Source organism: Malus domestica, chromosome 15, assembly GCF_042453785.1.
Source record: "Malus domestica chromosome 15, GDT2T_hap1".
Classification (NCBI taxonomy): Eukaryota; Viridiplantae; Streptophyta; class Magnoliopsida; order Rosales; family Rosaceae; genus Malus; species Malus domestica.
This window is the reverse complement of record NC_091675.1, coordinates 12,793,039-12,806,447: the sequence shown is the minus strand read 5'-3', so window position 1 is coordinate 12,806,447 and position 13,409 is coordinate 12,793,039. Positions and strand designations below refer to the sequence as shown.

Here is a 13,409-nt window from a genome sequence, read left to right as displayed (position 1 = left end):
CTTTAAAATTCAACACTATATTAGGCAATCTATTGATGAGATATGCCGCAATGAGGACTGCTTGGGACCAAAATTTCTTTGGCACATTCATGTGAAACATAAGAGCTCTAGTTTTCTCAAGTAGATCTCTATTCTTCCTCTCGGCTACCCCATTTTGTTGGGGTATTCCAACACAACTTGTTTGGTGTAATATACCATGCATGCTTAGATATTGTGACATGTTATGGGACATATATTTAGTGCCATTATTTGATTGTAAAACATGAATGTTTGAAGCAAATTGTGTGGTTACAAGTATATGAAAATCTTGAAAAACATTCATCACTTCACTTTTAAATTTCAAAAGGTACGACCAAGTGATCATTGTGAAATCATCCACAAAAGTTACAAAATATTTGTATCCATCAAAAGACTCTAGAATTGGTCCCCAAACATCAGAATGCACGATTTCAAAAGGATTACTAGCCCTAGACAAAGAGGAAGTAAATGGTCCCTAGACAAAGAGGAAGTAAATGGTAATCTAGTAAACTTAGAGAAGTGACAGACGTCACAAGGACTTGTAATTTTGCATAGGTTTGGGAACAAGGTGGATAAGACTTTTTCAGAAGGATATGTTAGTCGTTAGTGCCAAAGTTGTTGTTGTTGTTGTTGAGCTAAGCTTAAAGTGACTTGAAAAACCTTGGGAACTTGAATATGCTTGGAAATGTAGTAGAGACCACTTAAGAAAAATCCTTCAACAATCGTTTGATTGGTGACTAGATCCTGAAAAATAACATTTTTTGGAGAGAAAATAGCAAGACAATTTAATAAGTTTGTGATCTTGCCAACAAATAAAAGTTGACAAGGGAATGATGGAACATAAAGAGCCTTAGACTCGACATCACTTGAGATAAAATGTGTTTTCCCTTTTCCTACAACCATAGCACCTTTGCCATTGGCAACTGACACTTGAGATGGAGTTGGAAATTTTCAAAATTATGCAAGTTTATAGACTTGTTAGTCATATGATCAGTGGCTACGTAATCTATAATCCAATAATCATGCACATTACCAACTTTGAAAGCAGTTAAGAATGAGTATAAGATACTTGGGATGTCTCGTTGTACCACACCTTCATTTTCATCCACGAAGCCATCAAACTGTCCTAATAGGGTAGTTTGCTTATTGTCACATTGATTTGTTGGTCCTTCACTATCTCCATGACCCTGTTTCTTGTGAAGGAACACAACAAATTCGTTGATCAGTGTAGCCATATTAGTGGTGAACTTCAGTGTTCCATCGGAAGAAGTTATGGCAACATGATTTACCTTGTAAGAAGGGTTGTGTGAGCCCTTAGAGAATCCCTTGTTGTCCCTAGGAAACTTTGGCTTTAGCTCTGGATAAAAAATCCAGCATTGGTCTTTTGAATGCCCACCAGCTTCACAATGGCTACATTTTAAGCTAGATTTCCTTCTTTTGTAGCCTCTTTGCTCACCAAGTTTGTGGTTAGAAAAATAAGCCCTAACTTCTGGTATATTTGCCTTTACTTCCAAGGTCATGACCTTCCTGCGAACTTCTTCTCTTTGAATCATGGCACCCAAACTTGAGAAAGAAGGCAGGTCGGGATTCATGAGAATATGGCTTCGAAGATCTTCAAATTTAGGACTCAGGCTTGCTAGAAGTTGGAATATTTTGTCTTCTTCAACTCTCTTAGTTAACACAGCAGCGTCGATGGTGTGTGGCCGATACACATTCAACTCGTTCCACATGGTGATCAACTTTCCAAGGTGTTCTTGTTGCAAGTCAACAATATCATTCTTCAACTGAAATACATGAGCCGCATTATTTTGATTTCCATACATTTATTTGAGATTTTTCCAAAGAGTCATGGAGGACTCAACATAGTTGAAAATTTCTGCAATCTTACGATCCATGGAGTTGAGTAACCATGACATGACTAACTAGTCTTTGCATAGCTAAGCATCATAATTTGGTGAGGTAATCTCGGGCATTGGGATAACACTATTGACATAACCAAGCTTTGATCGTCCTCCCAAAACAAGAGTAACTGCTCTCTCTCAAGGAAGGTAGTTATACTCATTTAGTAAGATAGAACTAAGACATTGATTTGGGTTGATATCAACATCTGAACGAGGTGATGATGGAGCAGCATGGGAGCTATCTCCTTCTAAATTCACTGAGCTCTCTTCAGCCATGTTTGAGGAACAAGAAAAAGCTCACAAAACTCTGAAGAAAATATACAGAGACATGCTGGTTAGGATCATTGCTCTGATACCATATTGTATTTTGTAAGTTGTATATTCATCATAAAGAGAAGTACAAGAGACCTAACCAATATATATGTGTGAAGAGTAGGAACAAGACCTCATATCCCTCCTTAATTTACGCCTAAAGCTAACAAACAAAGTAAAAATCAACAAGATACACATCCCTTGAATTAAAGGGAATGACAACAAGAGACTAAGTATTGGTGATACCAATGCAGAAGATGGCAGAAAACTGCCACTCCACATGGTACATCAAAACATCACCCTAAGACTAGGTTAACAACTTGTACAATGGATATACAACTAACCCTAGTTGACATACTTCTTCCAATAATGTGTATAATGCTAGCAGAAAAAATGGCAGTGGAGGTTGTCCAGAGAAATATATTGGTGCTTATACTGGATGATATTCATGTGGAGGTTGAGATAGGAGGACCTCAATTTTGGTAGATTTTAGATGCTATTATCTTGTAAAATGTTAGACAACTTCATTCGCTTAATATTACCTAGTTAAACTCATTCTATTTTCTCTTTAGATATTGTTTCTAATCTTTATACCTCACCCAATTCGTGAATTTGAGTTTAAGGTTTTTTTTCTTTGTTTTCTTTCAATTTTCTTCTCAACTGATGCAGTTTAAGGTTTTTTTTTTAATTATAGATCGATATAATTAGTATGTGAGTGGGCAGGAACCCGGATGTAATTTATGTGAAAAAAAAAATTCAATTCTTTTTAAATAAATTTGGTATAGGGCACGATTACACAGAAGTGCCCAATCAGTTGAGAAGGGCAGTCAAACCTGTCAGAATGAAGGCACTAATAAGGCTCTATTGTGCTTTGCCTTAATAACACAAACAACTATATTGTGCCCTTCGACCAAAGGACACACTCACAAAGGGCACGCATAGAATTATTGTCACTGCAATTGTTGCTGCACTGTTGCTGTTTTTCTATGAGCACATATGTAGGTGCTCCTTGGCCTTAAAGGGCACAAATAATTTAGTGCGTAGTGCCCATATTTTTTGTAGTGCCAAGTGCTAATGTGCTATGCATATATATGCAACCGGAGAGCTTGTCTAATGACTGATTTCAGCAATCTTGGTCCAAGATTTCAGAGATCTGTCATCGTTGTCAATTTCATACAATGCAAAGTGAGTTATGGGGAATGTCAAGCTAGTAATGCTCTCATCGAGAATATTAACAATTTCTCCAGCTTTTTTCCTTTCTCCTTCCGTCAACTTCCCGTAGAGGAGACTCAAATATGGCATAGAACCTGCATCAAATATTGCAGGCACGCAGATTACATATGTACATTCCCGTCAACACTTTAAGAAATTAAGTTACTGTGAAAAACAACTTACTGTTGTAGAAACCGAAATGGTAGCTCCAACGTTGGGCATTTTCAAATAACTAAGAAAAGAAGGTGTAATGATAAGTGAGTCTATTCAAGCTCAAACCAAAAAGAGAGAGATGAAAAGGAAACAAAACATAACAAAACAAAACACCAAGAAAATGAATATGTATTAACTAGGGATCGAGAAAATATATACCTTTCGATCCATCAATAGTGAAACACATTGGTGATAGTAATTCTTAGTAACCATCCGATCAACTTTAGCAACGATGTCATCCATAGGAGCAAATCTAAACTTGTTAAGGGCATCCTCACGACTCATCATCTGGATGGATCCCAAGATGGGGATGTGAGGTTCGATCTCTGGCCCACCAAACTCTGCCTGGAGGCCCCCTATCAGCTTCTTGATTCTATGGGAAACATCAGCCTGTGGAATGGCCCAAACCGAATATGAGTACAACCTCCGGCAGCTTTCCCTCTTCCCGTCTACCACCACCATCGCATCTTCATCTTTATCTGAGCAAGTATTCTCTATCCTCCTAAGCCTGTGGCTGCGTCCCATGACCGAAACTATGCGATTCACATAAACAACAAAATTATCTTTATCTTCTGGTTCAATGGGAATATGCTTAAGCTTTTTGGTGCAAAGATTAAAGAAAACCACGTGCCCATCACTGTCAACCATAAGACACTCATCGCCCCACAACGCCACAAGTCCAGACCTGCGTATCTGATCATCTGTGCCCTCAATAGTAAAGTGTTTTGTCCAAGCACCCTTAAAGTCATCATCCATCACCCACATTTCATAAGGTTCAGGATATCGACGATCGTCCACACCAAGGGCAAAAAAGCAACTGATTCATTCCAAACAGTAAGCTTCAAATAAAGGTGATTCGACCGGTTTAACGGTTGGAGCTCAGATGGTAAGGGTATATAGTGAAATACCTCACGACTTGTATCAAAGGAAATGATCAATTTCCCATTCGCACGGAATCGATACCCAACTACGTCAAATGGAAATAATTCCTTATCTTGCTCATATCCCAGCCAATAACACATTCCCTTGAAGGACATCTGGAAATACTCAGGCCAAAACAAAGTAGTTTCGGTTTCTAAAGAATCTATGTTGATCTCTTCCCAAAAATCACAACCCATGGTGTATACTACTGCTTTGTGCCGACTAAGAAATCTCCAGCAGTGTTCATCTACCTCTTGAAAATAAGTAGTAAAGGTCACAACTTTGTACTCATTAGACACGGGATCATAGCCAAATCCAGTATGAAAACCAGTTTCCATATGTTCTTGCCCATCGTGATCATCCGGCTGGTCCAAGGGCCATATTGGAAGGCATGGCTCATTGGGAATACAATTGAATTCCCCAATTCCGGGATTGCATAAAACTAGGCTACTCTCACTAGATAGTAAAACGATGCCATTGCAGTGGCCTTGGATACTAAATCGTTGTTTCGGGACTCCGATCTTTTGAATCAAAGATTGAGGAATAATAATGTCCTGGACACCAACAAGAGAGCAGCTATTGCTATGCTTGTCATCAGTATTATCATCGTCTTTGCAAAACTCAAGTAATGATAATACTTCTTCAGTCTCCTCCTTAGTGGTGCTGTTACACTCGGGGTTCTCCTCCTCCTCCTCCTCCTCATGCTGCCGCTGCACTACTAATCGCGCCAAAAAGACGTGGAGAGTGGTGAGGTTGTTGTTTGCCGAGTTGGAGAGGTGCTTTGACCCGAAACCCGGATTGTTGATGAGAGAAAACCACTATTTAGAGACACATTTGAATCGCATTAGAGTTTTGGGAGGCAGAGTTAGTAGGATTTTCACCAACATATCTTGTCCCATTTTCATTTTGCTGCTGCAACACTACTCGCGCTCTCTCTTAAACGACAAATTATAAAACTTTTTAATTAAGATTTCTAAGAAGAAAAAAATCATATACAGGAAACCGATTAAGATTTAAGATCAAAACTTTGATTAATTTTTGGGAGCAAGGTTCAATTATACATAGGGTTGTGCGTGTGTGTGTGTATATATATATATATATATATATAATCATCATAGAAGTTGATTTAGATTAGTAATTAAAGATTTAATTAATTGTTGCAGAAATTACCAGAGATGAAAGCAACACCCGCAGGAGAAGGATTCGATCAAAGCCGTGCCGGCCGGCGTTATGACTGAATGGTGCAATGCAACCGGGAGGGATTTGTTTCAAGTTCAACTTCAATTTTATAGGCGTTTCTAATGAAAGGTCGCACCGTGATGAAACATCGTGATGAAATGGTGCAATACAACCTCCAACCGTGATGAAACATCGTCTTAGGTTGGATGGATATGACCAAGTGTGAAGCTTGTGTTATTCGACCCCACAACCTTACAGTTGGGTTGGCTCAATATCATTCATTATTTGTTTATGGGAGTCATATTATTTGATTTTAGCCCATGTTCATTTTATTTTGTCACGTCATGTTCACATGGCGAATGTGAATTAGACAAGACTTCATTTTAGCCCGAGTCATATTGTGAATATACGTTATTCGAAAAATGTGGAATATTTGTATTCTTTATAGAATAGATATGAATAATGTCCATTTTAGTGTATTGAGATATGAATACATTGTATCTCTATTTCTTTTTTTGCATTTGGTGGAAGGTATATATGCATCTTATCTGTCAGCTATGCTTTCTATTAAGAATTTAAGATTGTCTTATTACACGATTACACTCATACTATACTAGCATTATTAACGATATTATTTAAAGTATACTATGGTAAGACTAGCCTAGTCCCTAAGATATAAATCATTAAATCACTTGCTTTAATCACAAATGTTGTTTCCCTCGATAGAAAGTTAGAAAAAAGACCCAAAACCATTGACTAACATTTGTTTTATTCACATGTGTTGTTTCCCCTTAATAGAAAGTTAGATTAAAAGATCCAAAACCATAAGCATGTGTTTAATATTTTTTTTCTTCAATTTTAAATGAGTACATTGCTACTCCCAATTTACTTTCCATATTAGATTGATGAGTAAGCTAACTTTTAGGTTAGAGTAATTTTTTTTTATTACATCTTTTTTTCCCATTTGTGAGGAACGCATTGAAACCATGCAATATTAATACCATTTTTTTCTTCATATTAGTTGCAATCCTATCAGATTAGTAATGTAATTATGTAAATCCTAGTATATATAGGAGTTTCTTGTAGTTACTGTGAACACGAAATTTTCCTGAAAGGAAAGAGACAAGAACAACGTGCACAAAATAATATTTGTATTTGATGGTTTTGGGTTACAATCTCTCTTAAATTTGATCCTCTGATTCGATTTCCGTAAGGTGTTGATTTGTGGATGTTTCGTTGATCCAAGGACCGTCGATGCTTGATTTTGGATGAACTGTTGGAAGTTTCTTCAAGGGCCGTGGGCTTGATCTTTGAAGGTGGATTTGAGCGAATCTTCACGGAGCCGTTGGGGCTTGATCTTGAGGATGAGTGTTTCTTCAAGGGCCGTTGAGGCTTGATATTGAATAACGGTGATGAACGGATCTTCAAAGGCTTTTGGGCTTGATCTTGAAGAACAGTGATGAACGGATCTTCAAGGGCTTTTGGGCTTGATCTTGAAGAACGGTTGGATGTGTGGATTTGTCGACGTTGTTGATCCAAAGGGCCGTTGGGGCTTGATCTTAAGATGAACGGATGATGAACGATGGTGCTTTCTTCAAGGGCCGTCGGGGCTTGATCTTGAATTGGTGGATTGTTGATCCAAGGGCCGTCGGGGCTTGATCTTGGAAGAACGATGAATGAAGAACGAAGAACACTTTCTTCAAGGACCGTTGGGGTTTGATCTTGAATTGGTGGATGATTGTTGATCCAAAGGGTCGTTAGGGCTTGATCTTGGAAGAACGATGAACGAAGAACGAAGAACACTTTCTTCAAGGGCCGTCGGGGCTTGATCTTGAATTGGTGGATGATTGTTGATCTAAAGGGCCGTTGGGGCTTGATCTTAGGATGAACGATGAACGAAGAACAAAGAATGAAGAGAGCTTTCTTGATTCTTCGGGAACCTGGATGCTTGAAAGCTTCGGAGTTTCAGAGCTTCACAGCTTCAAAAATTTTGCCTAATGATTTTGGTTCTCCCCAAATGAATGAAATTGGCTTCTATTTATAGAATTTTCCAAGGCCTAATTTTGAATATAATATTCCAGATGAAATAAGTCGTTTCTGCCAGGTGTTGACACGTGTCCTGTTTGATGACTTTTCCGACTCATTTCAATTTTTCATCGAGTCACACGCTACGTGTAAAATTTATGTAATATATGAGCGTTGAAACTTTGATTTATCGGTCAACATTTATTTACCAAAATTTTGATGTCTACAAATGCCTCCACTTCAAGGCGCGTCGTATACATGTGCTTGTCGCGTGTAGGAGATGTGTTTTAAAGTCCCTTAATGTAGATGTCGATCCAAGGGCTGTCGATGCTTGATCTTGAATCGAGCTAGAGATTTCTTCAAGGGCCGTTGAGGCTTTATCTTGAATTGGGCTTGAGATTTCTTTAAGGGCCGTTGAGGCTTGATCTTGAATTGGGCTGGAGATTTCTTCAAGGGCCGTTGAGGCTTGATCTTGAAGGTTGAAATTGGACCACAAGGAGCTTCATGTGGTAGATGATCTTTGGCTTTGGTAGTGGATGAATTAGCACGTATTTGTTTTTTACGCTTGTTGACTTTCCACAGCTTCGATCTTGAACTGGGTTGGAGGATTTTCTGGATTCCTCCAATTGTTGACTTTCCTCAGCTTATTCTTGAACTGGATTTGATTCAAGGGTGGTGGACGCTTGATCTTGAATCAGACTTGTGATTTCCTCAAGGGCTGTCGAGGCTTGATCTTGAATTTGGCTGGAGGCTTTCTTCCAGGGCCGTTTGAGGCTTGATTCTTGAAGGTTGACTCGAACACATGGCAAGCAGGTACGAGGTGAAGGTGACGACTTGTTGCTTTGTTCAATCTTTCTAATTCACAACTGAGCAGTTTGGTCAACGGTATGATATTCAAGATTGATGGGCTCTTCTTCCAGTCGGTGACTTGATCTTTAAGGATTTTATTCAAGGGTGGTGAATTGGCACGTGTAGCCCACAACGCCTAGTGAGTCGACCCAAGAATTTGAGGGTCAAAACGAGTCCTCCACCCAGAGTGATTGCAACCCTGATGATATGAGATACTTTTGATTTTGAAGAAGTAGTAGATGAATCGGCACGTGCTTTGTTGTGCTTGTCTCCACATGCTTCAATGTATCATTTTCCCTTGCCTTATCTGTTCTTCGAGCAAATGTGGTATCTTCTCTGGAAGCATAAGATGTTGAGATAATGGGTACTTCGAGAGTAGTGATAGGTAAGCAATCAGGGAAGGGTTCCAAGCAGTCGGTTCCTGACTGGGAGTTTGACACCAAGTGCTGGCTGATTGCTTTTTTCCTCCTTGTCCCGCAGGTAAGAACAAGGACAAAGAAAAGGACAGGGAGAAAGCATGATATGAAATACTCTTGCTTTCAAAGAAGTGGTGGCGATTTGACAGTGTTGCATATCGAGGCTTTGCTTTTTGGTGATGGTGCCGTCAATATGTTGTTGAAGCTTCTCGAGCTCTTGGATTCAACTCAGACTCCTTCTGCTGGGTTGGTCGATTGTGCGGGGAAGGGGAGACTTGATTTTGAAGGAAATCAGCACGTTGTCTCCACATGCTTCAAGGTATCATTTTCACTTGCCTTATCTGTTCTCTAGGCAAATGTGGCATCTCCTCGAGTTCCTCAACTCATACTCCTTCTGCTGAGTTGACTGTGCAGGCTGCATTCTTCTCTGCTTGTTTCTTCTGCACGTTGTCTCCACATGCTGCAAGGTATCATTTTCACTTGCCTTATCTGTTCTTCAGGCAGATGTGGCAGCTTCTTTGGAAGTACAGTAGCAGTGGAAGACGAGTACTCGAGAGCAATGCCAGGTAAGCAACCAGGCAAAGGTTCCAGGTAGTCGATTCCTTACCCGAGTTTGAGTGGAGGTTCCGACATATTGTTTTCTTTATCCTTGTCTTTGTAGGTAAGAACAAGGACAAAGGAAATGACAAGGAGAAAGCATGATATGAGATACTCTTGCTTTCTACCTTGGTGATATGAGATACTTTTGCTTTGGTGTTATTTGCTTGCAGAGGTACCCCAAGGAATAAGGAACACTGAGTGACTCGAGAGGCTTCGTTGGGAAAGCATTCTCGGAGATAAAGAAATGTTCTGTATGTCTGCCTTGCTATGGAGGGTGAAGGTGGACAGTTATAGGAAGTTCTTTAATACCTGTAGAGGTACTATTCTTTCACTCGTGTGGCAACCATTTGAGTGATTGTTCAGTATGGCTTCACGTGTTTTCTTTTTCATCAGAATTCTTCGACAAATTGTCCGTAATTTCCGCCAAGCTGAGTGTGCATGTGACAGGTGTTGACGAGGCTGAAAAAGATTGGCGCCTCTTCGATATCTGGGATCGGCACTTCGACAAATTGCCCGTGATTTCCGGAAAGTTGAGTTTGCGCGTGACAGATGCTGACACGTCTGAAAAAGCAAGATGCCTCTCCGATTTCTAGGCTTGCCTATTCGATTTTTGAATTGGCCTCTTCGAATTCTGAGCTCACCTCTTCGATCTCTGAAATCCCGTCGAGTGCTGATTTTTTATAGAGGCATGCAGTTCGTTTCAAAGCACACTTGAATTTTCGCTTGTAGAAACTCCCTTCTTGCACTTCTAAGATCTTGATTCGTCCAACCTCCTTTTTTTTAACACCTTTGAAAATGTCTGGACCCTCCGACCGTCGCTTTGATTTGAACCTTGGTGAAGAGGCAGTCCCGCCTTCTCCAGACAACATATGGCGCCCATCCTTCATATCCCCTACTGGTCATCTTACCGTTAGGGATTCGGTGATGAAGAATGATATGACCGCTGCAGTGGTGGCCAGGAACCTTGTCACTCCCAAAGATAACATACTGCTTTCCAAACGGTCTAATGAGTTGGCTGTTAAGGATTCTCTGGCTCTCAGTGTGCAGTGTGCAGTGTGCAGGTTATTTGTCTAATATGACCCAACGCCTATTTGCTCGAACCCGTCAAGTTGAATCATTGGCGGCTGAAGTGATGAGTCTCAAACAGGAGATTAGAGGGCTCAAGCATGAGAATAAACAGTTGCACAGGCTCGCACATAACTATGCTACAAACATGAAGAGGAAGATTGACCAGATGCAGGAATCTGATGGCCAGATTTTTCTTGGTCATCAGAGGTTTGTGGGTTTGTTCCAACAGCATTTGCCTTCGTCTTCTGGGGTTGTACCGCGTAATGAAGCTCCACATGATCAACCTCCGGCTCCTCTTCTTCCTGGAGTTCCGCCGAGTGGTGTGGCTTCAAACAGTCAACCTCTGGCGCCTCTTCTTCTTGGAGCTCTGCCGAGTGGTGATGCGCCACTTGATCGTCCTTGAAGATCCCCTCTTGTAAATTTGATTTGATTTTTTTATTTTTTTAGGTATGTATAATGCAAATTTATGTAAAATTTCCAGAAAAATAAATAAAATGGACTTTATTTCTCTCAATGCATTTGTGTTTTTTTTTGCTATATACATACATACATACATACATATATATATATATATATTTTTTTTTTTTTTTATATCGTCGGACGATACCTGATGCACCATCCCTCCCTCTTATATATATATATATTAATTCTTATGGTGCGTGGAGCACCTAAAAAAAACTTTTATTATTTATTATTATTTTTTAAGATGGTGCCTGATGCACCATTCCAATTGGCCTTATATATATATATATATGGTGCCTGATGCACCATTCTAATTGCTCTTATATATTTTTTTATTATTTTTTTTATCCTTATGGTGCGTGAAGCACCAAAAGACCTTTCACTTTTTTTTTTATTATTATTTTTTTAATATGGTGCTATGCACCAAAGACCTCATACATATTTTTTTTTCTATGGTGCCGTGCACCATTATACTTTTATAATTTTTTATAATTATTTTTTTATTCTTTTTTTTTATTCTTGCGAACTCAGGAGCATGAATGCTTGCCTTTTGTGGCTTTATAAAAGGATTACTGCCTTCTCCTATTTCATCGCATTGCAGCGGAGCCATAACTTTCAACCAGACCGACAGTAGAGAGGAAGAAGAAGGTGCATCGAACCAGGTTGCTCAGGTTTTGCTGTCCTTGCTGCATTGCAGTCGCTGCACTGTCTGCTACCGCTCGAAGCTTGTTACAGTGTGTCACTTTTACCTTGTGGGGTTGTGCAAAAGACTGCAGCGAGTTTATGTTGTGTAGTGCCATTTGGTCATAACTTTCCTTGGTGGTGACGTTGCCGTGAGTCTTGGTGCTTGGAGTTCGTCATAGTGCGTCACTTTTACCGTATGGGGTTGTGCAAAAGACTGCAACAATGCTGTGTAGTGCCTTTGATCACAGTTTTCTCTCGGTGGTGCCTTTGCCGTGCACATTGACCTTGTCGCTTGTCGTTGCTGCTTGGAGTTGATGGGCAGAAGGGGAGAGCTGTAGAGATGGCGGAGTTGCTAGAGCTTGAGGCAGAATGTAAGGCGTCGAGCTCATGACCGGCTAGTCGTTTGACGGCGGTTATTTGAAGTTCTTCGTCGATTTTGATCATGGTGGCCAGAATGCATTGTCGTTGCTGCTTGCCACTGCATTTTTTTTGTTGCCTTGCACCACCGCCATTACACAGCCACTGCATTTTTTTGCTGCCTTGCACCGTCACTGTACAACCATTGCACTGCCACTGCATTCTTGTTGCCTTGCACCGCTGCCATTGCACAACCACTGCATTTTTTGCTGCCTTGCAGAGGAAAAAACGGACGAGATCGTGATGTGCCATGCAGATGAGCTTGGAGTCGAGGAGTTGCAGCAGAAGACGAGGAGCAACGTTGGGCGAGGAGGGGAGCTTTAGGCAGTATCCAACTCCCAAAGTCGCATCTTCTTCATCATCAAGTGAAGTTGCAGCTGCAGTGAAAGAGACAGAGCCTTTGGTGGCCCCATCACCGTCGGAATCTTCAGAAGTGATGGCAATGACGGGGACGAGGTTTTGAAACCGAAAGAACTCACGGCGAAGAGCGAGGCTCAAGGCTGGCGTCGAGATTATGCTTCCTCGTGCGGATGATGCTGATGAACCGGACCTTGTGGCGCAGCTCTTCATTGGTGAGAACTCACCGAGAAGGTGGTATCTGATGAGCTCGAGCGTCGAGACCTGATCAATCATGGTATTCCTCTCGAGCTGGAGATCAGAGCCGATGTCTCCGCGGTACCTTCCAGTGAGGTCAACGTTGGGCTCGTCACAAATGACCTCTCAGAACTTGGAGCTAATCTGATTGCCGCATTAGTCTTCCTGGATGTGAAGGATCTTTCTTATTGACGTGACGGAGGTGCAGAAAATGAAACGAGATATGCTGCTGCACTTACAAGGATTTTGGGAGGAACATCGAGAGGGCAAACAAGGGCCTCTTTCTCTTATTGCTCCACACCCTTGGATTCTGGAGGATTTAAGATGCCCACCTCACTCTGACCTTTGATTGGGCCAAAACTAGTGTGGGCTGTGTCCTGAACCTTGGAGAAGTAGTTTTCGACTTGCAGACAGATTGGGCTCTGGGAGCCGCTTGTAGAATTTTGGCTAAATGGGTTGCTTCTTGTGGCCACTTATATAAATATATATATATATATATATATTTTTTTTTTAATACATAAAACATATGTATTTTTTT

At 40.6% G+C, this 13,409-nt stretch overlaps 2 protein-coding genes across 2 annotated transcripts; both read right to left on the bottom strand.

Annotated features, from left to right (window-relative positions):
* Nucleotides 1–2,965: 2,965 nt before the first annotated feature.
* On the bottom strand, nt 2,966–5,885 carry LOC103400382 (cyclic phosphodiesterase-like). Its single transcript, XM_029095305.2, has 4 exons — nt 5,748–5,885; nt 3,816–5,512; nt 3,627–3,675; nt 2,966–3,538 (listed from the first exon to the last, which is right to left on the bottom strand). Exons 2-4 carry the CDS (start codon nt 4,419–4,421, stop codon nt 3,342–3,344), a joined length of 852 nt encoding a protein of 283 aa, XP_028951138.2. The 5' UTR covers nt 4,422–5,512; nt 5,748–5,885; the 3' UTR covers nt 2,966–3,341.
* On the bottom strand, nt 4,432–5,476 carry LOC139191691 (uncharacterized). The gene is made up of 3 exons (XM_070812686.1): nt 5,459–5,476; nt 4,565–5,395; nt 4,432–4,473 (listed from the first exon to the last, which is right to left on the bottom strand). Exons 1-3 carry the CDS (start codon nt 5,474–5,476, stop codon nt 4,432–4,434), a joined length of 891 nt encoding a protein of 296 aa, XP_070668787.1.
* Nucleotides 5,886–13,409: the final 7,524 nt, after the last annotated feature.

What these genes read in the sequence shown, in the direction of transcription:
- LOC103400382 (XM_029095305.2), bottom strand. Translation starts at nt 4,421, where the DNA reads ATGTGGGTGATGGATGATGACTTTAAGGGTGCTTGGACAAAACACTTT. An exon ending in CACTATTGATGGATCGAAAG is followed by an intron (nt 3,676 to 3,815) that starts GTATATATTTTC and finishes TTCTTTTCTTAG; the next exon opens with TTATTTGAAAATGCCCAACG. An exon ending in CCATTTCGGTTTCTACAACA is followed by an intron (nt 3,539 to 3,626) that starts GTAAGTTGTTTT and finishes TATTTGATGCAG; the next exon opens with GTTCTATGCCATATTTGAGT.
- LOC139191691 (XM_070812686.1), bottom strand. An exon ending in CCTTTGATACAAGTCGTGAG is followed by an intron (nt 4,474 to 4,564) that starts GTATTTCACTAT and finishes GGAATGAATCAG; the next exon opens with TTGCTTTTTTGCCCTTGGTG.